This window comes from Primulina huaijiensis, chromosome 2 (genome assembly GCF_012295235.1).
Source record: "Primulina huaijiensis isolate GDHJ02 chromosome 2, ASM1229523v2, whole genome shotgun sequence".
In the NCBI taxonomy this organism is placed as follows: Eukaryota; Viridiplantae; Streptophyta; class Magnoliopsida; order Lamiales; family Gesneriaceae; genus Primulina; species Primulina huaijiensis.
This window is the reverse complement of record NC_133307.1, coordinates 23,915,675-23,942,312: the sequence shown is the minus strand read 5'-3', so window position 1 is coordinate 23,942,312 and position 26,638 is coordinate 23,915,675. Positions and strand designations below refer to the sequence as shown.

Here is a 26,638-nt window from a genome sequence, read left to right as displayed (position 1 = left end):
AAAAATTGTTATTTTTTAAGCTAAAAATATTACTTTTTATTGTGAATATCGGTAGGGTTGACCCGTCTTATAGATAAAAGTTCGTGAGACCGTCTAACAACATTCTTGTTCTTTCATAAATCAGTAATTTTTTAAATATGAAAATTGTTCTTCCAAGTGGATTATCATTTACTACTATCCGTCCCTGTTTTTAGCAGATATAAATATCGATAAAATTGTATATTTCGGCTAACCGTCTTTATCGTTAGCTCCTTCCCGCCACCACGAGACGGGCGAAGCTCAAAATCATGGCCGCACGCATAAACCTCATCTCTCTCGCGCCTTTTCCTTCTTCACTCTCCCCCACATTCTTCAACCGTCTTGAAACTCGCCGTTTCTCATCTCGAGCATCTTCATCGTCGCCGTCGTCCCTTCCTCAAAACCCTAGCCAAAACCCTCTTCCATCCTCATCTTCCGTTCTTCACTGTCCTCACTTTGAATCGTACTTATTTTTGCTGCTCTATTGGATACGAGTGAAATTTGCCTTTTTGTTTTTTGGTAGGAAGAAATTTGCTTTTATCTGATTGATGTTGGAATTCTGCAGCTGCTCGGGCTGCAGTCACGAGTACAACCTCCACCAACCACCCATTCTCGGGGAGGCATCTGACTTCTTCAAGAACATCGGTGTCGCAGATTTCACATTCGAGAGTCGTAGAACTGTACTTGCATACACTGCAACCGTTTATTCTCTTCATTTACGAGCTTATAGTTTTCAAGTTTATTAAATCAGGTCTGAGGAAAATTATCTTTGTGAATTGTTAGTGGGGGTGGAGATGTCGTGCAAAGCTTGCCGTTCGTGGTACATCAGCCAAACCTTTTATCGGGCTTTATGAAGAGGGTACTCATAATGTAGTAGATATTCCTGAATGCAAAGGTCCCCAAGTTCACAAATGTTAATGAGTTTTTTAAAAACAAATATCTTATTATTCTTATAGCATCTATAAGCATTTCTCCGGCTTTAAAGTGGTGATAATTCATTTGTAGCTCACCATCCAAGCATCAATGTTGCTGTGGACCTACTGAAGCGAGGTTTGTTGTTGTTTTTCAATTTTTATTATATCATGAAATTTTTATGTTAGTTTGTTGTTCTGAAGAAATTATTTTGGCATTATTACATGTGACAATCTTTGTGTTATGTCTATTGATTCCTGTGTAGCCATGTTTGAGTTGAATATCGAGCCATATGATGAAGATCAGGGAACCGGTGAGCTGAGATATGTTCAGGTGATCGATTTTATTGATATGTAATGGCTTCCCTCTCATCAACTCAATATTGGTTTCATTTCCTAACTAAATGTGAATTAAAAATTCAATGTGCAAGCGGCTTGCCATAAAAAAATATAAAAACTATGTGATGAATGATGACTGATTTCTTTTCATTATGTGGTCGATTTCCTTTTTAGCTGGCTGTGACGACATATGACACATCTCTCCCAACTCGTGAAAGATATAAAAATGGTATGTTGATAGAGTTAAAGCAGATCGTCGCTTGGTCAATTATATAGCTGTTAAGTTTTACGAATAATGTCAGGTAAGGTGCAGGTTGCGTTGGTTTGGAATTCACGTGATGAGAGCTCACCTAATTCTGAAAAGTTAAATGCTTTGGCCAGTGTAAGTCATGCCTTTTCTTTTTATGACAATCTTTGGATTTTGGGCATCCAATTTGTAAATGTGTTTGATTCCAATTTCTAGTATTTGTGGATGAATGGGGGGCCAGAGAAAAAAGTCCATTTGATTCATTCTGTATGGGCCAACTTTCAGATATCAACAAATAATGTAAGTCTCTTTTGGCTTGTTCATATATATTCATTTAATTTACATCCAATAATTTATTTGTCTTGTTCATATAGCCATATTTTTTTTATAAGAACTTAAGCATATGGAGGAAGAACACCACGATTGACCTGAGGATACTTAGAGGACTTAAAATATTGAATATAAATGCAATTTTGGAACTGCTAAGATGTGATATACATCATGAGGCGACAATTGGTACTGAAATTGGTCTTTATAAATCTGATCCTAGGCATTTGGCGAGACTGTTTGAGAAAGCATAAATTACCCGCTGAAGGGTACATTGTCATGTGAAAGAGTGGTTTTTTTTTTTTTTTATCTTAGACTGCACAGTCTTTCAAATATTAATTGTATCCAAGTCTTGGCATGGTTCCCAGCCTATCTTTACTAAAAGGAATACACATTTCCTTCAATTCCCCTTGCTTGTACTACCTGATTAACAATTGTACCTGATGGATCATATCATCCACTGGACCACGTAGCAGTTACCCCTTGCTCTGTCACTTTCTTTTTCTTTAGGCTTTAACTTTCTGCTGTTTTGAAAGACCCTCAAAACATATAAAGGACTGTTTTAGAAGCATCTAGATTGTATTATTCAATTGATGTATGTTAATACCTGAAATAATGGAATATAATATGGAATCCTTTTCTGCATTGTATTAATTTTGTTATCGTCTGGTTTTCCAGACTATTTTTGGCAACAGATGGATACATCTTTTGGGTGAAAAAGAGTTCTGGGAGCATGTTGGAGGAATTGATATTTCTCTGGTCCCTTCAAGTTTTGGACAACCAAATACACGAGTATGTATTCGGAGTAGAGAAGTCTTTTAGTTTTCTGTTTGAAATATCACCTCGAATGTGTTTTTCTAAGTCCTTTGCCATCTATTTTCCACTTTCCTTTCCTTTTTTCTTTTTTCTTTTTTCTTTTTTCTTTCAATCCATTGGGCTTTGCGTGCTATCATGAACCTTAAATCAGATTTCTGATACTGTGCAGTACATAGTTCTGTAGCAGTGACTTATATGTTGTTGAAGTTGAATAATCTCTTTAGTGTCCGTCAATTTGGCAGGCTTTTGATTCTCTACTTCATAGATTACGAAAATACGTTTGTATTGGGGCATCAGTAGTTGACCTCTATGCTGGTGCTGGTTTCATTGGTTTATCTTTGGCTGCCACCAGAAAATGCAGGTGGGAACAGTGATTGATTCGGAAATTTTGGTTTGAAAACATGTGATTCAGCAGGTGCTGATTAAGTATGTAGTAATTAACAGGTCAGTAAAATGTGTGGAGGTTAACAAAGAATCGAAGCAATCATTTGAAAAGACTGCTTCTCGGTTACCTATAACCATGGACTGCAGTATAAGCTGGCATCATGCCGATGTTTCCAAGGTTCGTTGCAGACTTATTGTCATTTTGTCTCAATATACACTACAAATATAGCAGTTTTCTCATCATAACTGGATATTCACAGAGACACATTTCAGAGAATTACGGTCATCTGACATAAACGCGTGTATACATGGTTGACATTGATTTGAAGAACTGATTAAATGGGGATAATCATTTTCTTTGGTAAAACTGATGTTTATGATGATTGATCAGTGCATATGAACACTTAAATTATCAAAATTTTGTCAGGAATCACTTTATTGGCTCTTGGGATCTGATGTTGTTATTGTTGATCCTCCACGTAAGGGATTGGACTCTTCTCTGGTCAGCGCATTGCAGTCTCTATCATTCATGAAGCTCAAAAATAATATGAGTGAGAGGTATGGCTGTGAGGGAAATCTAGGCTCTTAACAGCAGTTCTGAATTTGTATTTTGAGCTGAGCATCATGGTTTCAAATTTAAAAGCTTGTCTTTTTGCACCCCACCTTTATTTGCCATTTCAATTCCAGCAAAAAAGTAAAAAATGAGAAAAGACCTTGGGTTCTACGGGAAAGAGAAACTTCAGGGCAGAGTCTAGGCCAGACAAAGGAAGCCGAGAGACAGTCACTACCAGAAACTCTTATATATATAAGCTGTGGATGGGATAGTTTCAAAGAGGTAAGGTATCCTATTCAAGATCTTCCCACTATTAACGAAGTCTTGAAATATGCTTTTACTTTCTCTTTTGTTTTTGTGTTTTGATTTTTTGGCTTCAGCTCCTTTATTTTGTGTTTTGGCAGATTCCCCCTTATAAGTAATCTTATATCCCTTCATTTATTATCAGGATTGCATGTCATTGCTATCTACCAAGTCATGGCATTTGGAGAAAGCCCATGGTTTCAACTTTTTCCCTGGAACACAAAGGTCTCTCTCTCTCTCTCTCTCTCTCTCTCTCTCTCTCTCTCTCTCTCTCTCTCTCTCTCTCACACACACACAACATACATCTATACCTTGTCCTCCTTACTCTATTGCCATGTCGGTAATGTGGAAACCAACCTTTAACTGGTGTTTGCCAAATTTACATGTTATTAAATATGTTGTGATTTTCTTTCTGAATTATCACGCCTCAGTTTTATCTCTTGGTGGTCACCATTATGAGTTGATCTTGAGTGCATGAGTTTTGACAATGAATTTATCCGGTCTGTATTTGGGAATTATTTTCAGACTTCTGATGTGATATAGATATCTGTTATTGGATTAACAATGAATAATGAAAATAGAACATGAAAACAAATGCTTTTGCACCATATGCCATCTAACTTATTCTATGCCAAGAAGAAAAACCTAGAAAGTAAAAGAAACAGGATGTGAGAAGTTGGGGTCTCTGTAGGAGGGGTGGTGTTGTGATCCCCTAATAAACAAACAGAAAGATGAAGAACACGAAAGGAACTGAAATAATCGTATTACAAAAATGAAAACAACCCAGAATGAATCAACCTGTACAATGGTTTTCTCCCTAGCCAAGTGCTAGTCACTCTTTCCACGCAAATCTCTAACTGAATGCTCGCCTATGCAATTCATCTCTTTTATATACCTCCACCCACTTCACGTGTATTTCTTTTTTGGTCTCCTATCTTACACATTAGCAATATTGGGCTTCCCATGTCCACTTCCACTTGGGATCTCATGACTTGATATCCCGGGCCCAATGACTCCCTGTTTTTCTCAATTGGAACTGAATTTATTACAGGTGTGTATTGTTCTGGATCTATCAGATTAACACAGTGCTCCAATTTTGCTACATCGAGAAGTTCCAAGTATCGAATCATAGTTGAGCAAATAATTGCAGTCAAGCCTTGGCGTTTTGAGATATTTGTGCTATCTTGGATAATTTACATGATAACCGTATGTTTTTAATGCATTGGATGCTGACACATGCTTTTGATCTGAGTTATTTTCTGTTACTGTAAAGTGAGGCCTTTTTATGGATGCAGTATTGAAATCCTCGCTGTGTTCAAAAGAGGCGCAGGAGAAAATGTGAACCGAAAGAAAACCGCGAAAAAGAAAAGACATGCTTGACAGCTTGAGATGCATTTGAACATCTATATGCGGTGACAAGCATACTTGTTGACAGAGTTCTTGAGTAATATGTTTACTTTAAACTGCGAATGGACAAAAGACATCAGTTTGCTGTTGTGCATTACTTCTCAATGGATCAAGAGTATTCCTTGCTAACTGAATGAGTTCAACGATATGTAATGTATTATGAATTGATTATTGTCGAGATGATATTTTAATACAACAAATATTCTTTGCTATATTCTTGTGGGTCTGGACAAAGAATGATCCGTTCAACAAAAATGGGATAATATAAGAATAATGTAGTATTTCTGGATAGTGACACTCTTGTAGGGAGGACATCAATGCCCCTTTTTACTTTCCTCGGCCTTTTCCAGATGGGGGAAGGCGCTCAAAATATTTTGAGATCTCAAGTCGTGCCTTGTCAAAATTCCAACCACGGGAGACGCCTGTAAAATGTGAACAACTCATACATGTCACAGACTCACATTCGGCAAGTGTGTCTACCATTTATTTTTTGCATCATTTTTTTTCCAAAAAGTAGATATTTATTTTTTTACCGAAAACAATAAAAAAAAGGTTTAGTTCAATAATATCAGTGGAGCATCTTACACTTACCCTAGCTGGTTGAAATTTAGGGAGAATGAGCAAGTGACGAAGCCCCACCTGCCGGAAAAGCACTAATGCCTTCGCCACCGACATGCTCTCAATTACTGTGAATGGGGTTGTGTTGGTCAAAGGGTGTAAGTCGACATACATCTCCATTTCATCATTTGTCAATGCTACCTCTTCAATATTACCCCAAGTTTCAGCTAAATCAATTGAGGTAAATTTATCTCTCACTTTCGATTCCTCTATCCGTCGTTTTTCTTGCAGGAAATACTTCTTCTTCAGCACTAACATAAGATGAGCTCTTAGGACCAGTCCATGCAGTTCAGCAGTCTCATTTGGTGAACTCACTACTTGTGGAACTGTTACTGTGCCCACAACTGGGAAACCATTGTGTGTGGAATTTCTCAGGATTTCCACTATACGACCAACCTTCTCAATTCCATTCAGGGTAATTACGGCTGGCTTGGCATCAACGAGCTCACCAACGGTAACATTTCTCATCCATGGCTCAGGTTTTGCGTCCAAGAAAGGCAGCTCTTTTAATTCTAATATTATCTCATAGATGCTTGGGTTGAAGCAGTCACCCACTGTTTTAGCAATTAGGAGAACTAACATTGTAATGGGCAGCAAGAGAAGGTTGTTGGTGAGCTCGAGAAATATGACACAAAGGGAAACAGTCATTCTCATCGAACCAGCCATAAGGGAAGCTGCCCCAAGAACGGCATAGAGCCCCTGATCTATATCTGTATATGTTCCCATGGCAACGCCAAGTATGCGACCATAAGCCGCACCCATTAGAATGATAGGGAGAAAGAGGCCTGATGGGACGGCAATGCCAAAGGTGATAAGTCCCAAAATGCAATACAGAGCAAAGTAGATAATGAGGGAAAAGATTTGGAATTCCGTTGGTGTGTTTATTGAGAAAATGCTGCGAACAGCATCGTCATTTGTGGTTAGAAGAAGAGTAGCTAGGTCGTTATAGTATCCTTTTGGGCAGTTGAATTGCTTGAAGTTTCCTGTCCCGCCAGTTGTAGGACAGGAAGAACCCAGTATGGAGGTATCACAAGGTCGGCATTTCGCAAGAAAAGGAAGTCCATACATGCATACTGAAGTAAAAATGGAGACACTGAGACTAAGTAGTAGTTTATGCAATTTCCCCTTCCTGCAAAATAACCATAAAATAGGTAGTTGGGGATCAGAGCCAACGGGAAAACTTGAATTCTCTGTTTGGGGAGTGAATGTGGTTGTCATTAAAAAATTTATGTGGTATTGTAGGCCCGAGACGAGCAACAGATCAGTTGCCTGTTTGTCCCATCTGCTGAGTTTACGATATTAAAATCTGGATAAAATCCACAAAATGATAGTAGGAAGATATTTAAAAAATAGGCTCTTACTTATTTATGACATTGTAGACCTTGAGGACCTGGTGGAGAACGTAATTGTATAGGCTTCCTAAAATGCCTCCAATCACTCCTATTACAGCCACAGGAATGAGGTCAACCGCATGGTATCTCACTGAAACGCCACTAACATCAAACATGATCAAGCCACCTTTCCCAAATAACCCACAGTTCCCTGATTTACAATATTCAATGAATGCCCTGAGAACTACGACCACAACTGCTGTACTGAAAAATGTTCTCCAAAGAAGAGCACTTCTCCACCATGTTGCCACCTCTTCAAGAGCGAAGAGAACACCACCAACTGGGGCTCGGAAAGCAGCACATACTCCGGATGAGGAACCACATGTGATCAGATCCCGCCGATCCCTGTCATTGTTGAAATATCTTAGCCAGCGCCATTTGAGACGGTAATTACCCGAGCCACCCTGTCCTAAAAGAGAAGCAATGCAGGTCCCAATATGTACCAGAGGACCTTCTTTTCCCAGATCCAAGCCTGCAGCAACGGCTCCAATGCTTCCAATGATCTGGGTTCATAAAGACATGAGAATAATAAGTTGGAACTCAAATGCACTCTAATTTACTAGAATACTTTGAATCATTAATATTGTGTCTTGATATGATTTTACAAGTTATCAACCATTCTAAACGACTATCTATGTTTTAAATAAATTAATAAATGATGCAAGAACCAATCAAAATTCGGGATCAATTTCCGAACACCGGTATGAAACGGCATTTGCAATTCATAAACTCTCTAAAATAATATTTATAGCTGGCAACTAGGATCGATCCCCACTCCCACCAAATTTGAATGCCAAGAACCATTCTGAAATTGGTAAATATGGTGGTGCTCGAAGTGAATGTGTCTTTTTGTAAACCGGAACGACTATAAGACCTTATCAAGGACATATTCTAATGTGGACCGAGTGTCCGCGTGATTATCTGGTTCATGATTTTAATTTGTGAAGTTGATTGATCTGTTGTTACTCACATAATTAAATAAATGGGATGCTGATGTTGATCTGAGCGTTTGTTTTTAGTTGGTTCATGATTTAAATTTGTGAAGGTAATGATCGATCAGTCGTTCAGTAATTTCGAGGCAAAACAGTTTTAAGTAATAGATTAGTAATGTTGGATAGTGCACCTTAACAATCAACGTTGTGGCACCAAACATGTTAGGGGTGTCAATTCCATTCAGATAAGCTTTAATTTCAGGAATTCCAGGACCAGCTGCTGTAGGTGCAAAACAAACACACAGAACGGCAGCCACCAATGTTAGAAATAAATTTGCTCCGGCCAAATAGATGAATCCCATCAGGTACCTACATCCATCAAATTATGAACTTTTCACGGTCATATAAGCAAGCAACAATTCCATTGATTCAGTGATCAGCACACATGCCATTTACAGTTTGGTTTTGCAGCTTGATTTGCAGTGGCAAAGGTGGATGAGGCTGTACCTTTCCTGGTCGATGTATTTAACCACGGCAAGAAGTTTGTACCCTGCAATATTTTCAACTGCGAGATTGATAAGAGAGGCGATTAATCCGGTCAGAAGCCCGACGAGGAATGCCAGCAACCATTTAAAGAAGATATACTGCAGTACTTGGACTTTCGATCTGCTTCTCCAGTCGTGCTTGAAAAGATCGTTTTCGTTGATCCTAAATCAAGAAACAGTTAGTTTCCACACCCATTAAGGATTTTGTTTACTTTTCATTGGAAATAAAGAGAAGAGCAGTTTTGTGTATTGTTATTACTCGTAGTCCAAGCTCTCTATGTGAGAAACTTTGGCTCCAACCATGGCAAGTGGATTCGAAGAAAGGGTTCGATTTCTTTTGAGCAGAGGGATTCGAAGTGGGTTGCTTTCAAGGTCTGTTTCTTCATCATCTTCTTGCCTTTCAATGAATGTTTCATCTGCTCCTGCTGACTTGTTATTCTCCTCCATCAGCAGATTCTCACTTTCCTGTTCCGATGATGAAAAAGGTGAGTCCTGTTCCTGGATTCTTGGAATAGAGTTGATGAAAATTGGACTTGAATCAGGCGCTGCACATTCAGCTTTGTCTTCTTGTAGCAAGCAATGCAAGGTAGGCTCGTATTTTTTTTTTATAAATAAATGTGCGAATAAGGATGATGCTTTGTTGGAGGGTTATCTTTTATGTCAAGCTACGTATTTTATAGTGTGTTATTTTATAGGAATAATTTTGATTTTAATTTTATTCACCCATGTTCATGTTGGTTAGTTGGTTACGACAAAATTTTAATATGCTGTCATGATATCAGCATATTTAAAAACAAGTATTGGAAGCAAAATATCTGTCGAGTTGAAATCGATTAAATTATTCGAACATGATGTTGGATAAATAGATGCCAGTTGGTTTTACTGAAAGACAACTAATCATTCAATTCCAGGTAATGTTTCTCTTTTTTGACATTTGTGGTTGTGAATATATTTCAGCAAGTGCTTTTTGAAAAAATTTCAAGTAAATTTGTCGTATAAATTTAGTTTCTACTGATGTTTTGTGTATTTTAAAATGTGAATTAGGATAAATATGAAATGATTATAATTATGTTTTTGGAGGATATCGGAATTTGAGGGAAGATTATAAATTATGAACATGTGATAACTTTGTTTTTTGTTTGAAAAAAAAAAAGAAAAGAAGAAGGATGAAACGAGATGGTCGAGTTTGTTTTCATTTCCAGGAGGTATGACATTCGTCTGGTAATTGAGCCTAACATAACCTGGCTTTCTTTACATAGATTTGCTTTGTTTTCTAATCATAGTTTTCTTTATTTTTGGGTTGTGGATTAAAAAATTCCATTTAAAGAGTTAATTTAAAAGAAATATAGATGAAATATGTCTTAAAATTGATGATTTAAAATATTAGATTTTGGCTTTTAACAATTACTCAAACTATAGAAATCTACTGATTCAAAAATTACCTAACCAATCAGAGTTTTTGGCTGATGAATTTTGTTTTAAGTCCACTGGGGCCGGCTTCCAATACGTATCTTTGCAATGATTGATTCCTTTCAATCGAACAAAAAGGATGGAAAAAGAAAAAAGAAAAAAGAATATGAAAACGAGAAGAACCAAGATTTGATATCCAAATCCTACCTGATCCATTAGGCTACCAAAGCAATAATCACAACATTACATATAACAAGGATGAATTACATAGAATTATCCTAAATCATGTGGCTTATAAAGAAACATGTGTAATACTTGAACTTAAAAAATGAAGCTGGTCACATACACATACACATACACATACACATACACATACACATAATGGAGTAGGAGGGGGGGTGGGGGGAGTAAATGTCCTTTTCTTGTGATATTAATTAATTTTTAAGGCAGGAACCATGTGGAATATGGGCTCAATTTGCTCTCACACTTGTCCTATGTGTCAAGTTGGATAAGAGTACCATGGAGAGATCCAAGGGTGCAAAGATAAGTGACCTTTGGAATTGTTGAAGAGCCACTTTATCCACATACCAAAACACGTGTTTTACTTTATCCATCCATCTTAAAATTATTGAGCAATCAGTACATGGTTGCTCGTGTATTTCAACTTCCTTTGGTTTTTACATTGGTCGGTGCTAATTATTCGGGTGAGTTTACAAGAATCACGGGTTTCATGTGAAGATTATTGATAGGTTTATTAATTATTTTTTAGCCAGCCATAGGACTAGTTGGGAGGAAGATCACTCTTGGTTCATCTCTCTTTTCAAATTTGATGCCTGAATACACAATCTTTTTCTTTTTTTAAATCTAGAATTCAGGTTCTGTCTCTTTCTTTGCGTAAAATCACAGCCTCTCCTTTCAAATGGAAAGATTGAGTAATCGATCATGGGTTTCTTGGCTTTACTGTAGGGGTGATTGTAAAGAGTCACAACAATTTTTCATGTGATTCTACAGCTCTTTGATCAATTATGGGCTCCACATGATTTATTTGGGGATCCGAGGGTCGTGGAATTTTTACCCCTTAAAAACCTCCCCCGGAATGAATCCATGTCTGTCCTTTCAAATGGATTGGATAAATTCTTTTTTAAAGAGCCCTGCTCCAATTGATTGTTCACTAATATGAAAAAAAACTATAATATTTTTTAGAGGTTGCAACCATTCTTTGATTTATTAGGATCGATATATTTTTTTTTTTGATTAATTTTGGAAATTTTTGCATTTTTATTTGTGAACTAGTAATAATTCAAATGTGTCTCTTGACGAATTGATTGTTGGTTGATATCGACTTAGTTTTTGGTTGCTGCTATAGCTTATTAGGTTATTCAATTTAATTTGATTTGCCATTCGGTTTTTACTTTAAAATCAATTTCAGGGATAAAAACTGTCTTTTTCAGATGGTTTTTTCAGTGCAACAACTGGAAATGTACCATACAATTGAGAGAATTAGACAATGTGAGGAGGAAAATTGAAACTGTTGACAATATGTTGTCGGCACAAAAAAAAAGTCACTTTTTGTGTGCCCCTTGCATTGCTTTGGTCCATAACCGTGCCGCGGCTTTCAGTCTAAGCTTATATAATTATGGGGTTTTTGTGAATTGCTCATAAAGTTAGCATCATAGTACAATATAGAAACGTCATCGTCGTGTTTTTGACAATCGTCTCTCGACATGTTATAATTTTGAGTAAGTTTTTTTTTTAGACGGTCTCATAAATTTTTATCAGTGAGGTGGGTCAATCCTATCGATATTTATTATAGAAAGTAATATTCTTAGTATAAAAACTAATATTTTTTCATGGATGACCCAAATAAGATATTTGACTCATGAAATTGATCCGTGAGACCGTCTCACAAGAGTTTTTGTGTATAATTTTTATAGTTGATAAGTAAGATTGATGTCGAATATATGGTTGCATTTATTTGGATAATTTTTAAAAAAAATTCTACCTTTTATTTGGAGTAGGTCTCTTGTGAGACGGTCTCATGAATCTTTATATGTGAGACGGGTCAATCTTACCGATATTCACAATAAAAAGTAATATTCTTAGCATAAAAAGTAATATTTTTTCATGGATGACTCAAATAAGATATCCGTCTTACAAAATACGATCCGTGATATCGTCTCACACAAGTTTTTGTTTTTATTTGGTTGTATTTTGGAATTGAAATGATTATTAACAATATATTATTTTATTGTTTCTCAAAACTTTACTGAGAGATGAAATTACGAGAGTTTTTGTGTTATCTTTTTCTTTTAAATAGGGATGTTACCACCTCGACTGGATCCGGTTCAATTTCTTACGTGGTTGAATATCTTTATCTTGGTCTTGTAATTCGAAGTATTAGATTGTATGATTCTGAACATATATTTTATTTGTATTTTTAGATAGTTGAAATAAAACTTGAAAACAAAACCTTTTCGAGATAAATAAATTGAGAACAAACAAAATAAAAAATATTTCATTCATTTTCTTTGGCTAATATACACATGCATGTATGTGCTACTAAAAGTTGGCATGAACTGGAAGAATGGTAGACACCACATTGGCTTGTCTGCTTTTGTATTCTGTTGATTGATTACCAACAAATATTTTTTGATGGAAATAGGTGTTGGGGAATGTGGATTTAATTTTTTTTTTTTTTAGTGAATGATATGTATATATATGCCACATCATGGCATATTTTGTTCGTTGGGATTGGATGAGGTATTAAATGTATTGTTTTATTTTATTTCAAACGGAAGAAGCTAGACAAATACAAAGAGTTTACCTGTATCCAAATACACTGATGAGAACTTTTCACCAATCGTGCCGATTTTTCTCTTGAGATGACACTCATCTATTATATATATAATTTTTACATACTTCATCACATACAATAGATGATTGTCATATCATTTATCGACACATGTGAGCAGCATAAAAATATATATATATACGTGTGTGTGATAACATCTATCATTTCTGTAATTGTTAAAATTGATAAAAATTTATACTACACTGTCTGAGAGAAGTATTTACAACTACTGTAAGAATCCAAAATCGATTTTCGATTTAAAATTTGCATAAAGCTATATAATGTTTTTTTAAAATATATATTTGATTAATTGTTTTTTATAAATATTTGAAACATAAGCATGTGAATCGATTGGGCTTTTTCTTTTTCTTTTTCTTTTTTTTTTCTTTTTGGGCTGTTTCTCAATCGAAGAAACAATGGTTTGAGACATAATTTTACAAATGTGATCAACATGAAGAATCAGGTATTTTTGTATTTGGAATACCATTGACCATGGAGAAGAAGTTTGTACCCTGTGCTTTATCGAGGACCATGTGATTCGGGATTTATTAAAATTAAATTGCATGTGTTAATTATTTCCCAATTGTTGAAAATTAATATTTATTTGTGTTGAAAATTATAATGTTGAATGTTGAAAATTAGATAAAATTAGGTGTTGAATATTGAAAATTAGTGTGTGTTGATGTATGTAATGATGAAATTATTTTTGGATTGTTTTCTAAAGAAATCCTATAAATAGGTCTCCTTTTGTAAAGATTTGATACAATTGAGTTGAGAGAAAAATATTATAAAGTGTGTAGTGTGATAATTTTGAGAGTTTGAGATTTTTACTTTTTATCGTAAATTTTTACTTTTTAACAACACGTTATCAGCACGAAGATCTAAAAGTTCTCCATATTTTTCCAAACTCCAAAACAGAAGAAAAAGATAACAAAAGTAATAATAATTATTTTACTGTTTATTTATTTATTGTGTATTTCAGGCCTTTGAGAAAGTGCACAATTTGATTTGTTATTCTTTGCAAGTGCACAATTTACTGTACACCTTTTTCACATTGTTTTGTTCTTGGATCCAGATGTAACAATGATGATACATACCATGTAATTTCTTTTTCGGTATGTTTCTTGTCTCTTCCCAACATTGGGAAGATTTCCTCATTAAAATGACAATCAGCAAAACATGTTGTGAACATGTCGCCTGTCTGAGGTTCAAGATATCGAATGATTGATGGACTATCATAACCGATATAAATTCCAATATTTCTTTGAGGTCTCATTTTCTTTCGTTGCGGTGGTGCAATAGGCATATACACCATACATCCAAAAATTCGCATATGAAAAATGTCTGGTTCTTTACCAAATGCAAACTGCAATGGGAAGTATTTATGATATGCACTTGGTCTGATGCGAATTAATGCAGCAGCATGTAAAATTGCATGTCCCCATATAGAAATAGGGATCTTTGTTTCTGTATATGTTCATGAGCAACATGATGCTCAACAATGATTCCCATAGACATACAATAATCATTGAAGGCTTGGGAAGTAAATTCACTAGCATTATCAAGTCTAATTTTCTTGATTGTATAATCGAGAAATTGATTCCGCAATTTTATTATTTGAGCAAGTAATCTTGCAAATACAACATTTCGAGTTGACAATAAACATACATGTGACCATCTGCTGGTGGGCATCAATCAATACCATAAAGTATCTGAATGGTCCACATGGTGGATGGATTGGTCCACAAATATCACCCTGAATACATTCAAAAAACATTGGTGATTCAGTTTGGATTTTGGCTGGTGATGGTCTTATAATAAGTTTTCCAAGAGAACATGTTTTACATTGAAACTTATTATTCTGGGAGATCTTCTGGTCTTTCAACGGATGACCATGTGTATTTTCTATAATTTTTCGCATCATTGTTGAACCAAGATGTCATGATCGATCATGCCAATTAGTTAATATTGAATAATTATCAACTATCATGTTTGATTCAATGGGACTTATATGTGTATAATGCAATCCAGTAGAGAGCATTGGTAGTTTTTCAATCACATATTTCTTTCCTGATTTATATGTGATAAGACACATATATTTCTCATTCCCTTCATTTATTGTTTAAGTATCGTACCCATGGGAATATATATCATTAAAACTCAACAAATTTCTTTTCGATTGTAGTGAATACAAAGCATCATTGATAAAAAAATTTGTACCATTAGGTAACAAAAATTGTGCTTTACCACATCCTTTAATCAAGTTTACAGGACCTGATATTGTATTCACCATTGTTTTTGTTGGTTTTAGTTTCAAGAAATATCTTTTATCTCGGAGAATAGTGTGCGTTGTACCACTATCAGGTATGCAAACTTCAGCTTTGTTCATACCATTTTTCATATTTGAGCTTCAAAAAAATATGCAATTAAATAAAATTACCGACAATATTTTTATAAAAATAAAATAAAATACAATACATATGTAAAAATATAGCACACGATAAAACATTATCATATAAGTACATGAAAAATAAAATATTTTACATATCTATTCCACCAGCAAATTGATCATTGTCCGAGAAATCAATCAGAAAATCTCCAGCATCAAAATGAGTTGAACCACTCAAAGGTTCACTGTGTTCAGTAAAGTCGGTCTCCTTTTTTTTCCCATTTATTGATTCTTTATAAAGTTTACAAAGATGCTCAGGGGCTCGACAAATAGGATACCAATGTCCTGGAGTACCATATCTGAAACAAGAACTTTCAAATCTTTTTGAGTGATTTTCATTAACACTCATATTCTCATGATGCCTTTTCAGTTGATGGTTTGGGACGCTCTTTTGAGATGAGTTATATAAATAACTATCTCGATTATTTTCAAAACCACGGCCGCGTCCACGAGCACGACCACTTCCACGTCCACGTCCACGACCTTGATTTTGTCCTCGACCAAAATATTGTCTATAACTTTGATTTTGGTTTCCAGTTTTAAATTCATTTTTGCTTACGACATTTACTTCAGGAAATGCCGTTGAACCAGTGGGTCGTGCCTAATGATTTCTCATTAACAGCTCATTGTTCTTTTGCCGCCACAAGAAGACAGGTGATGAGTTCAGAATATCTCGCAAATCCACGCACTCTATATTGTTGCCGTAGAGTTATATTTGATGCGTGAAACGTGGAAAATATTTTTTCAAGCATTTCTGATTCTGTAACCTCATGTCCACAAAATTTTAATTGCGAGATTATTCGATATATCGTCGAATTTTAATCGTTTACTTTCTTAAAATCTTGGAATCTCAACATATTCCATTCATCACGAGCGGTCGGAAGTATAATTTCCCTTATATGTTCAAATTTTTCTTTTAATCCTTTCCACATAGCCATGTGATCTTTTTCAATCAGATATTCACATTTTAATCCCTCGTCGAGATGTCGACGCAAAAATATCATGGCTCTTGCCTTTTTTTGTGATGTGCATATGCAATTTTCTTTTATGGTCTCATTTAGACCTAATGACTCAAGATGCATTTCTACATCGAGAGTCCATGGCATATAATTTTTTCACGTGATATCAAGAGCAATGAATTCGAGCTTTGCCAAGTTAGCTATGGTGGTACTTTTTCTTCTGTTTTGGAGCTTGGAAAAATATGGAGGACTTTTAGAGCTTCGTGCTGATAACGTGTTGTGAAAAAGTAAAAATTTACGTAAAAAATAAAAATCTCAAACTCTCAAAATTATCACACTACACACTTTATAATATTTTTCTCTCAACTCAATTGTATCAAATATTTACAAATGGAGACCTATTTATAGGATTTCTTTGAAAACAATCCAAAAATAATTTCATCATTACATACATCATCACACACTAATTTTCAACATTCAACACATAATTTTACCTAATTTTCAACATTCAACATTATAATTTTCAACACAAATAAATAATAAAAATTTAACAAATTTAATTTTTTTTGTTTGTGAATTTTTTTTTTATATAATTTGATTAAAAAAAACCTTAATATCGGGGTGTGCTTTTCCAAATTCACCCCACTGAAGTGTGGAGGTAGAGCTTCCTGAGGGGAGTCGAGGAGACAGACAGCGGCAACGGGGGGCTACGGTGGAGCGAACTCATCCCATCTCAATTTAAATTTGTAAGATTGTTCTCAAAGTTGGATCCAAGCTTTTCTAATCGTATAATTTCCTCGTCAGTTCCAAATCTGTTTCATTTCTGGATTTTGTATTTGTAGTTTCTGCGTAATTGTCGTGCTGATTGAATTCGAAGGTAGACTACTTTTTAGGTCGTAAGCATTCTTGCTACTGTAATTTTTGTCTCTCTGTCTTTTCCACATTTTTATTACTTGTTATTTTATATGCGATTTACCCTGCTCGATGTTTGGGTTTAGGGTTTTGTTTGTATGCGATTTTTTAAAAAATCTTAACAATTTTAGTTTAAGTTCTTATAGAGATTTTTTTTATATTTTCTGGTGAAAAACTTCCGTAATTCTAGGCGATCGATCTTAAGCTTGATCATTTCCTGCAAGTTTAACCTCACAGTTATCACTCATAATGTTTTCATATGGACGAAGTTGGTTTCTTTTATTTTCTTTTTCTTTTTTGCTCTTAAATCTCTTTAGTTTTTAACTTCTGGTGATGTCTGTTCAAATAAGTGGTTTCCTTGGTTTGATTTTTCAGATACAGCTAGCTATGTCAGCAAATAGCGGTAACCCACCAAAGAATGTTGGAGCTTCACCTCCCTTTATGAATTCTTTTCCCGTGAATCCATCTGGTCAGCAACAAGTGCCACCAGGCTTTCCAGGTCAGTTTCAGCTGTCCCAGCTTTCTGCAACTCAGATCCAAGCCATTACTCAGGCTCAGTCAAAGGCTCAGGCCCAAGCAGCTCACGTGCAATTCCAAGCCCAGTTGCAAGCTGCTCAGGGCCTTGCATTTAACCAGGCTCATGCTGGAGGGATTTCAAACATGGGCTCACCATCACCTTCTATTTCGGGAGCTGGAAGTGCCGGTGCCAAATGGTTTTCCCAAAAACCACCTGTGCGACCAACCTTCTCCCCCCCCACTTACTCGCCCTCTCCTATGAGGCCAATGGATGCTGCTGCTGCTGCTGCTGCTCGCAAGAAAAAGCAGAAGCTCCCTGAGAAACAGTTACAAGAAAGAGTTGCGACCATTTTACCTGAATCGGCTCTTTACACTCAACTCTTGGAGTTTGAGTCTCGCGTGGATGCTGCTTTGACAAGGAAGAAAATTGATATCCAAGAGGCTCTCAAGACCCCTCCCTGTATTCAGAAAATGCTCCGTATTTATGTGTTTAACACTTATGCCAATCAGATTCGCACAATTCCAAAGAAGCCAAATGCGGAGTCACCTACGTGGACCCTCAAAATAGTAGGAAGGATTGTGGAGGAGGGAATGGATCCTGAACAAGCTGCCCTCATGCAACCAAGCCCTGTGACTCCAAAGTTCTCTTCATTTTTTAAAAGAGTTACTATTACATTAGACCAGAAACTATATCCTGACAATCATTTAATCATATGGGACAGCGCTAGATCACCTGCTCCTCATGAAGGCTTCGAAGTCAAAAGAAAAGGGGACCAAGAATTTACTGCGAGCATACGGCTAGAGATAAATTATGTGCCTGAGAAGTATAAGCTAGCACCAGCACTTGTTGATGTCTTAGGTATTGAGGTTGATACCCGCGCAAGAATAATGGCTGCAGTCTGGCACTATGTTAAGGCTAGAAAATTGCAGTGCCCAGATGACCCATCTTCTTTCAATTGTGATCCACCCCTTCAGAAAGTATTTGGCGAAACCAGGACCAAGTTCACTACGGTTGCGCAAAGAATTACACAGCACCTTTTTCCTCCACAGCCCATACATTTAGAGCACAGAATAAAACTGTCAGGAAATACTCCTGTTGGGACTGCATGTTATGATGTGCTAGTTGATGTACCCTTCCCAATTCAGAGAGAATTGCATGCTTTATTAGCCAATACCGAAAAAACCAAAGAGATTGATGGCTGTGATGAAGCAATTTGTGCTGCTATAAGAAAGATCCATGAGCACCGGCGAAGACGAGCATTTTTTCTTGGATTTAGCCAGTCTCCAATTGAGTTTATCAATATACTTATTGATTCTCAAAGCAGGGATCTTAAGCTTGTTACTGGTGAAGCAAGTCGCAATGCAGAAAAAGAGCGTGGATCAGATTTCTACAGCCAACCTTGGTATGTGAATATTAGATCTGTGTTCTTGTTAACTGCTACAAGTCTACAGCTCTTTGCTTTGTGTTTTTTGCATATGACAAATGATCTAGAAACACATGTAGTTTCCACTGCTGTGACAATTTGAAAGCGTGATGTACCTGAATTACTTTGGTTGTTACAGAAGACAATATGATCTCTTTATCAATTTCTAGGCCAAAATATTCATTTATATTTATGAGATTGGATGAGAAATGGAATGTTTTGCAACTTTGACAGGGTTGAAGATGCTGTCATTCGGTACTTGAACCGAAAGCCACCAGCAGACGTCCCCGCAAGCACTTGAACTGGGATGAATTAATTCCTAGGACGGCTAGAAACTAATATGCATCTGGTAGCTAATTGTCTTGTTGGGTCTTATTACGAGCGATCTCTTGACAAAAAGGTCCTGTGGACTATAAAGTTTCACCTATTGGTGCTCGAATAATCCATGGTAATTTTAATGCTACTGAAAACGTGACATGGGTAAAGTAGACGTGATCTGGAATGAGATACACACACTCGAGATAAGTTTACGAAATGGCAACACCTACTTGACCTTGAGCTATTATCTGCTGAGATGCACAGATAAGTTTGCCCTGGAAAATACCGCAGACATGTTAATGTTTTTTCGATGTTAAATATATATTCAGGTTCGACGTCGCAAGAAAGATGAGTGTTAATGTTATGTTACGTGTATGTGATTGTGTTGTGTTGTTTTCTTTTACACTGAATTGAGGCCGATCGCTGATGGCCTAATGCTTCGCGTGACAATTACTGGAAAGATAATAAGGTTTTTTTCAGACAATAAAAAAATTGTGTTCACTTTGTCTGACAGCCCTTTCTTTGGAGCTTGGTTTTTACAATGGCAGGTGGAGGGAGACCTGTTGTGTCAGTCTCATTTGCACTCTCTTAAATTTTCATGTAGTTTCGTTAGATGCATATATATAGTTAATAGTCTTTGTTTACAGTACAAATCAGATCACAAGTGCATTTCACTCTCCCAGAACTCTTAAATTTAACGTTTCAAATAAAATTTGACACGAGGGAATTCGTTGGCTAAATTTGTCCAGGTTCCGAGTGGATTTTACGATTTGCTTCTTATTTGGGCTACGGGTTCCGAGTGGATTTGACGATTTGTTTCTTGTTCGGGCTACGGGTTGAATCCAATAATAAATTGAAATAATTTCTAGTAAAATTACTTATTTGTTAATTCATGTTTTTTTGATTCCTTATCATATTTACTCAAAACAAGTAGTAATAAACATAAAAAAGTGGCTACTCCAAACGTGGATCAGTCTGCCGAGCAGATAATTTTGGTAACAATTCAATTCGATGGTATCAGACACGCCGTTGCTTCTTTGTTTTGATTATTAGCCAATTAGGGCCGGTTTTTGGTTTTGTTTGAGTCAATTTGAATTTTATTAATGGCGCCAGCTTATAAGAAGTTCAAATAACCTTGAATCTTCCTCTGTACGCTCCAAAGATTGGATTTTCTATCCCGCTAAAATTTCAAAACCGGGCGCTCTATTTTCAAAAATCCCATCTTTATTTAACATCATCCGCCATCTTCATCGTCATCACAAGCAACCATTTCCCTGATCAGAACCCTTGCAGTGATAGCCTTCTTTTTAAACCCGAAAATGCCGTCAATCCCGGAAGAACCTCTCCTTGCGGCGAACCCAGACCGCTTCTGCATGTTCCCTATTGAGTACCCTCAGATCTGGGAAATGTACAAGAAGGCCGAAGCTTCCTTTTGGACTGCCGAGGAGGTTGATTTGTCGCAGGACCTCAGCCATTGGGACGCCCTCACCGCCGATGAGAAGCATTTCATCAAACATGTTTTGGCCTTCTTTGCTGCCTCCGACGGTATCGTTTTGGAGAATTTAGCTGGTAGGTTCATGAAGGAAGTCCAGGTTTCTGAGGCTCGCGCGTTTTATGGATTCCAGATTGCCATTGAGAACATCCACTCTGAGATGTATAGTCTTCTGCTCGAAACTTATATAAAGGATTCGGCAGAGAAGAATCACCTCTTCCGAGCGATGGACACTGTCCCTTGTGTGGAGAGGAAGGCCAAGTGGGCTCTACGCTGGATCGATGGCTCCGAATCTTTTGCCGAGCGATTAATCGCCTTCGCCTGTGTTGAAGGAATATTCTTCTCCGGAAGCTTCTGTGCTATATTTTGGTTGAAAAAACGCGGTCTTATGCCGGGATTAACTTTTTCAAACGAGTTAATCTCGAGAGACGAGGGTCTGCACTGTGACTTCGCATGCATGTTGTACGGTTTGCTGAGAATGAAGCCGAGTGAGGAAAAGGTGAAGGGCCTTGTGAGGGATGCGGTGGACATAGAGAGGGAATTCGTCTGCGATGCTCTTCCTTGCGCGTTGGTGGGGATGAATGAGAAGTTGATGAGCCAATACATTGAATTTGTGGCCGATAGATTACTGAACGCTCTGGGATACAGCAAGTTTTACGGAGTGCAGAACCCGTTCGATTGGATGGAATTGATCAGTCTGCAGGGCAAGACAAATTTCTTTGAGAAGAGGGTCGGGGAGTACCAGAAAGCTTCGGTGATGTCGAGTTTGAATGGTAATGGATATAACCACGTCTTCAAACTCGATGAAGATTTCTGATCAAGAGTTCTTACTGGGATTCACAATCTCCCGTCCCATATGAAAGACCGAGAGTTTCAGATGATTGATTTCAGTTCATGAAGTAACCGTAGTGATGTGCTATGCGATTCACTTGAATATTTACTTAAAAGTTCTAATCATGATAGTTGATGTAACATTTACAAAGGTGATCTTGTCTTGAATCCAGAGAATGAAAAAGTACATAGATCCTAATGTCCCTATATATAAACTACAAAAAAGTTGTTAAATCTTTCGTGTTGTTTTGGTGTTTCTTTGATATCCTTCTATCAATATATCTGATTACTTTTTTAGTTTTGTAATAACGAGTTGATGATTATTTTCTTTTAGGTAAAATATGTTATTGTCTTGGATCCAGAAAACATGTGAATTACAACGATCTACTCTACAAAGTTCATCCGATAAATTTTCATGCACAGATTAATTTCAAGAAAAGACCCCGGTGAATTTTTTGCTTAAATTATGGAGTTTATGTAATTTTTATAGTTGGGTTTTAATCTACTTTCATTAAGAAATATCCCGAGATTTGACTTTAAAATTGATCATTGAAAATAAACTTATTATATTTAGTACTTGATCTATAATTAGTTACAAAACTTCATTGCTGTTCAAGTGAGGTGCTATGACACACAAATACTGTTTAACACACACCAACAATCTTTATGTGTCAACAGTTAACACCCACCACATTGTCTCATGTTGTTTTAAAATGCATGCAAGTATGATTTTTTCTTATGTGTATTCTTTGATTTCATTTTTACACTCATAAAATAAGATGAAATGATTTTAATTAAGTAATTATTTTAAAGGCTAGCGTTAATGTTGTGTGTGTCATTTTATTCTCGTCTCATATTGATCATGATATTTTTTCGACACGATTAAAAGTAGATATTTATTTTATTTACACAATGTGTCGGATCAAGTATAATTTAAAATAAAAGAAACAAACTATGTCATGTCCATGCCTCATGCATGTTGATAAGCTAAACTTTTTGGAAGAAAATAGTCACCAGTGGCGTGTTCACGCCTTGTGCTTAGTGCACTATTGAAATTTTTATTTAGAAAAAAATACAGAGGTGTGCACACGTTTTATGTTTAATTAATGATGAGCTGAAAAAATTAAAAAAAAAAAATTCGACATTTCGTTCTTTTAATACAGTAGAACTTAAGACATCATTCCAAATCAAATTTTACAATTTTTATTAAAAAATAGACCAAACATACAGTTTATGAAGTTAAGTAGTTTGACCAAACTACATTTTTTAGCTTTATCTCTTAATGCAAAGCGAAATAGACAGCTAACTGAGCTAAATGGTTTGTTTAATGTTAGAATTCGACTATTTATTTTCATTAAAAAAAAAAAGCGAGCTACCAATATATCTAATTGAGTAATGGTGGAAACACTGCCTAACCCCTATTAAACCCACCCAACCCAACCCAACCCAACCCCTGATGCCTTATTCCGAGCAATCATTACCTTCATCATCTTCGTGTCCAATTCAGATTCCGCCATGTTTTCCAACAACACGCTCTTCAACGACGTCATCGCCACCGCGTTGTCAGGCGGGATTGCCTTGTCTTTACTTGGACTATGGGAAGAAACGGCGAAAAGAGGGATCTTTGACCAGGTTGACTCTCCTCTCATTTTTTTTCTGAAGGGAAACAAATAAATTTTAGAGAAATCATCCTGTCTGAAAACTAAAATTCGACAGGCCCGAATGATGATGATTTTATGCTCAACACATTAAACTTAACACTGGGGATACCGCATATCTGATGATGCCCTCGATGTTCAAGTTAGTATATGATTCAATGAGAAAGAGTATTGAAATTGTAGAATTGTGCATAAGTAATTGCTTATGGAAGACGTAATTTCGTGAGGGTTTTGAGCCCTCTATTTATAGAAATACTACTTTCTTGAGGGTAATGAATATGAGCCCTCTGTTTATAGACCACCATCCACCACCAACTTCAAGAAGTATTGTATGATTTTACCTGCCATGGTTTTTAAGCTAGGACCCCTGGAGCCTGCTAAATTCACTTGTATAAAAAGTTTGCATTTAAAGGGAAACTATCGATAGATTTATATCATACCAAGGAAACATCTTATAATTTATACTGCAAAATCTTGATTCTAATGTGGAGCATCTCTTCATGACTTTATTCCTTTTTACTCGACTCTGATTTATTATTTATTCATTTTTTTTGTTTTAGAATTTAAATAGGAAGATTGTACACGTAACTGTTGGATTAGTTTTCATGCTTTGCTGGCCAATGTTCAGGTGAATTTTAGTTTATAAAGGAAGAAAATTGCTTTACTATTTCTGGTATGGCGGTGTTAAATTTATGAGCTTGTTGTAATTTTTTACAGTAATGATGCCACGGGAGCAGCTTTAGCAGCCCTTATTCCTGGGGTCAATATCATTAAGATGCTTCTTTTGGGACTTGGAATTTGGAAAGATGAGAAAACTGTCAAGTCAATGAGCAGATTTGGGGACCATAGGTATGCACTAGGTAAATACAGAAAATTGATCGTGAAGGGCGAGCAGGGCCAAGGGGTAAATTAGATGGGTATTTTTAGTAAATTTATGCATAAACTTTGATATTTTTTTACTTGATTTGTTTTCCTTCGAGGATTTGTCCCCTTGCCCTTGCATGCTATATCTGTCTTGGATAGGATTCATTTCATTCTTCGCATTATAATACTTCTGGTTGACTTCGTAAGATTATTTTTGCTGCAATGGAGCATGCCTGTGTTTGGCTGAAAAAGTAAAAAAATCATGAAATTTTTGGAATTTCACCGCATGAATTCAACAATGATGGCTTTGTGGGTTAAGGGTGCGTTTGGATGCTGAAGTCATTGAGTTAACAAGGTTTTTATGAAGCAATTTTTTTTAAAAAAAGAAACAGAAGCAGTTCCATGTTTGGATCTCGTAGTGAAGCAATCTTTTTTTATTTTTTTAAAGAGAAGTTGAGACAGAAGTGCACATTTTTAGCAAAAAACACTTTTAATTTCTTTTACAAAAATGCTTTTCTAATGAAAGCTTCTGCATCCAAACATAATTTAGTAAGATCTTTCTGTATCTGAGAGGCATTCTTGCACAGTTGATTGCAGAAGCTAGAGTTCTCTTCAATCTTCCCCTTCTTTGAACAAGACAAAAATTGAATTCTTATTGTAAGTTTGATGATGCTTGCTGTAAGACCAATATGTTTGGTTGGTTTAGGAGGAAGCACTTGCCATGGACAAATTTCTTTTCTTCCTTTCTGTAATACTTGATACCTGTTTGGGGGATTTTTTACTAAAAATGGCTTGTTTGCCGTTTAGGGAACTCATTAAGGGGCCATTGTACTATGCCTCCACGATCACATGGGCATGTTTTATGTACTGGAGAACTTCTCCTATAGCGATTGCATCAATCTGTAACCTCTGTGCTGGAGATGGTATAGTTTCTCATACGACATTTGTATATGTATTTTTTTTCTGCTTAGTCAGGTTTGGGATTATCCATGCTGCCTGGTTGTTCAAACATATATATATATATATATATATCAAAGTCTCGAATTCATTTACATCTCCTTTTAGGCATGGCAGATATTGTGGGGAGGCATTTCGGAAATCAGAAACTTCCTTACAACAGCAACAAAACAATTATTGGCACTGTCGCTATGGCAACTGCTGGTTTCTTGGCCTCCATCGGGTAAAACACATTGCCTCTGGTGCCCGTAATATTAGTCAAAACTTGTTGGGATTTTTGCTGATGGAAAATTCAAAACAGATTCATGTTCTATTTCTCTTCCTTTGGTTACATGCAAGAAAGCCCGGAGATGATTATTGGGTTCTTGATCGTGTCCCTTGTTTCTGCTCTTGTTGAATCCCATCCACTGAGCACCAAGGTTGATGACAATCTGACGGTTCCCCTCGCGTCCATCTTGGTTGGAAGTTTTGTTCTATAACTAGTAACGGAAGGTATGGATCAAATATAGCTGGCTGACCATTGGGTGGACCATTCTGACTTCAGGCATCATACTGCTGCTCAAATTAATGAGTATTTTTCTGTGTTGTATCATCTTGTAATTTAAGTAAGTGATTGACACTGTTGGTGACATGTTTGCCTCTATCAGTAAAATTGATTCATTGTTCTATGGACACTGCATCTGCATGGTGTCATGTTTTAAATTGCTTGAAAAATCCATTCATTTCGAATATATTTTTGATACCTCTATATTTTCATTGAGTTTAAAAAAGTAAATTGAATACCACATTTTTTTAAAAAAAATATTTTGAATAACGCTAAATTTCTATACAAAATAGTTAAATATGGTTGCACTCATAAAAGTTTTTGGAGCAAGTACAATCTCCCTTGTCTATTTTATTTGGTTTTACAAAAAGTATGCTTGACCATGATTTATATATATATATATATCTCCAATCACATCAATGATTTTAATTAAATTTAATCAGAAGTAGCTCGTGAACATTTGCGGATGAAAGTAAAGGATATCCGATCGAAGTCAAGCTTATCCTTCAGCTCATGTTTTAAAACTAAAAAATAATAAAAATATACTAACAAAAAATAGAGAAATGGAAATCATACTATGGAATGAGTGGTGGAAAGCTTATTTTGACCATTTCATATTGATTTGATAATTTTAAAGTGTGGCTATTTATATAGAGCAAGTC

General features: G+C 36.1%; 5 protein-coding genes across 8 annotated transcripts; 4 read left to right on the top strand and 1 right to left on the bottom strand.

Annotated features, from left to right (window-relative positions):
* The first annotated feature begins 206 nt into the window (after positions 1-206).
* LOC140970762 (uncharacterized) lies at positions 207-5,517 on the top strand. 3 transcript variants are annotated; one of them, XM_073432654.1, is made up of 15 exons: positions 207-481; positions 584-698; positions 802-913; positions 1,024-1,068; positions 1,196-1,263; positions 1,443-1,497; positions 1,571-1,650; positions 1,732-1,815; positions 2,521-2,634; positions 2,901-3,019; positions 3,103-3,220; positions 3,470-3,600; positions 3,730-3,877; positions 4,044-4,123; positions 4,950-5,174. In XM_073432654.1, the coding sequence occupies exons 1-15, from the start codon at positions 288-290 to the stop codon at positions 5,032-5,034; spliced, it is 1,548 nt and encodes a 515-aa protein (XP_073288755.1). In that variant the 5' UTR covers positions 207-287; the 3' UTR covers positions 5,035-5,174. The 3 variants fall into 3 exon arrangements, with proteins under 3 accessions (XP_073288755.1, XP_073288756.1, XP_073288754.1); XM_073432655.1 differs by lacking the exon at positions 4,950-5,174 and adding an exon at positions 5,194-5,517 and having other exon boundaries at positions 209-481; positions 802-877; XM_073432653.1 differs by lacking the exon at positions 4,950-5,174 and adding an exon at positions 5,194-5,517 and having other exon boundaries at positions 210-481.
* Positions 5,440-9,416, bottom strand: LOC140970761 (chloride channel protein CLC-b-like). Its single transcript, XM_073432651.1, has 6 exons — positions 9,051-9,416; positions 8,754-8,954; positions 8,438-8,615; positions 7,285-7,817; positions 5,897-7,052; positions 5,440-5,727 (listed from the first exon to the last, which is right to left on the bottom strand). Exons 1-6 carry the CDS (start codon positions 9,236-9,238, stop codon positions 5,620-5,622), a joined length of 2,364 nt encoding a protein of 787 aa, XP_073288752.1. The 5' UTR covers positions 9,239-9,416; the 3' UTR covers positions 5,440-5,619.
* Positions 9,417-17,066: 7,650 nt separating this feature from the next.
* On the top strand, positions 17,067-20,141 carry LOC140970759 (SWI/SNF complex component SNF12 homolog). Of its 2 annotated transcripts, XM_073432649.1 has the most exons (4): positions 17,078-17,206; positions 17,303-17,337; positions 17,748-19,291; positions 19,547-20,141. In XM_073432649.1, exons 3-4 carry the CDS (start codon positions 17,760-17,762, stop codon positions 19,611-19,613), a joined length of 1,599 nt encoding a protein of 532 aa, XP_073288750.1. In that variant the 5' UTR covers positions 17,078-17,206; positions 17,303-17,337; positions 17,748-17,759; the 3' UTR covers positions 19,614-20,141. The 2 variants fall into 2 exon arrangements, with proteins under 2 accessions (XP_073288749.1, XP_073288750.1); XM_073432648.1 differs by lacking the exon at positions 17,303-17,337 and having other exon boundaries at positions 17,067-17,206.
* A 454-nt stretch (positions 20,142-20,595) lies between these two features.
* LOC140970760 (ribonucleoside-diphosphate reductase small chain-like) lies at positions 20,596-22,216 on the top strand. The gene has a single exon (XM_073432650.1). It carries the CDS (start codon positions 20,950-20,952, stop codon positions 21,937-21,939), a length of 990 nt encoding a protein of 329 aa, XP_073288751.1. The 5' UTR covers positions 20,596-20,949; the 3' UTR covers positions 21,940-22,216.
* Positions 22,217-23,344: 1,128 nt separating this feature from the next.
* LOC140970757 (probable phytol kinase 3, chloroplastic) lies at positions 23,345-26,097 on the top strand. Its single transcript, XM_073432647.1, has 6 exons — positions 23,345-23,585; positions 24,172-24,239; positions 24,329-24,460; positions 25,283-25,398; positions 25,541-25,655; positions 25,734-26,097. The coding sequence occupies exons 1-6, from the start codon at positions 23,469-23,471 to the stop codon at positions 25,909-25,911; spliced, it is 726 nt and encodes a 241-aa protein (XP_073288748.1). The 5' UTR covers positions 23,345-23,468; the 3' UTR covers positions 25,912-26,097.
* Positions 26,098-26,638: the final 541 nt, after the last annotated feature.

What these genes read in the sequence shown, in the direction of transcription:
- LOC140970761 (XM_073432651.1), bottom strand. Translation starts at nt 9,238, where the DNA reads ATGGAGGAGAATAACAAGTCAGCAGGAGCAGATGAAACATTCATTGAA. An exon ending in AAATACATCGACCAGGAAAG is followed by an intron (nt 8,616 to 8,753) that starts GTACAGCCTCAT and finishes TGATGGATGTAG; the next exon opens with GTACCTGATGGGATTCATCT. An exon ending in CTAAATTTCAACCAGCTAGG is followed by an intron (nt 5,728 to 5,896) that starts GTAAGTGTAAGA and finishes CACATTTTACAG; the next exon opens with GCGTCTCCCGTGGTTGGAAT.
- LOC140970759 (XM_073432648.1), top strand. Translation starts at nt 17,760, where the DNA reads ATGTCAGCAAATAGCGGTAACCCACCAAAGAATGTTGGAGCTTCACCT. An exon ending in GATTTCTACAGCCAACCTTG is followed by an intron (nt 19,292 to 19,546) that starts GTATGTGAATAT and finishes CAACTTTGACAG; the next exon opens with GGTTGAAGATGCTGTCATTC.
- LOC140970760 (XM_073432650.1), top strand. Translation starts at nt 20,950, where the DNA reads ATGCCGTCAATCCCGGAAGAACCTCTCCTTGCGGCGAACCCAGACCGC.
- LOC140970757 (XM_073432647.1), top strand. Translation starts at nt 23,469, where the DNA reads ATGTTTTCCAACAACACGCTCTTCAACGACGTCATCGCCACCGCGTTG. An exon ending in AAAGAGGGATCTTTGACCAG is followed by an intron (nt 23,586 to 24,171) that starts GTTGACTCTCCT and finishes TTTTTGTTTTAG; the next exon opens with AATTTAAATAGGAAGATTGT. An exon ending in GGTTTCTTGGCCTCCATCGG is followed by an intron (nt 25,656 to 25,733) that starts GTAAAACACATT and finishes AATTCAAAACAG; the next exon opens with ATTCATGTTCTATTTCTCTT.
- LOC140970762 (XM_073432653.1), top strand. Translation starts at nt 288, where the DNA reads ATGGCCGCACGCATAAACCTCATCTCTCTCGCGCCTTTTCCTTCTTCA. An exon ending in CATTCGAGAGTCGTAGAACT is followed by an intron (nt 699 to 801) that starts GTACTTGCATAC and finishes GTGAATTGTTAG; the next exon opens with TGGGGGTGGAGATGTCGTGC. An exon ending in TTGGACAACCAAATACACGA is followed by an intron (nt 2,635 to 2,900) that starts GTATGTATTCGG and finishes TCAATTTGGCAG; the next exon opens with GCTTTTGATTCTCTACTTCA.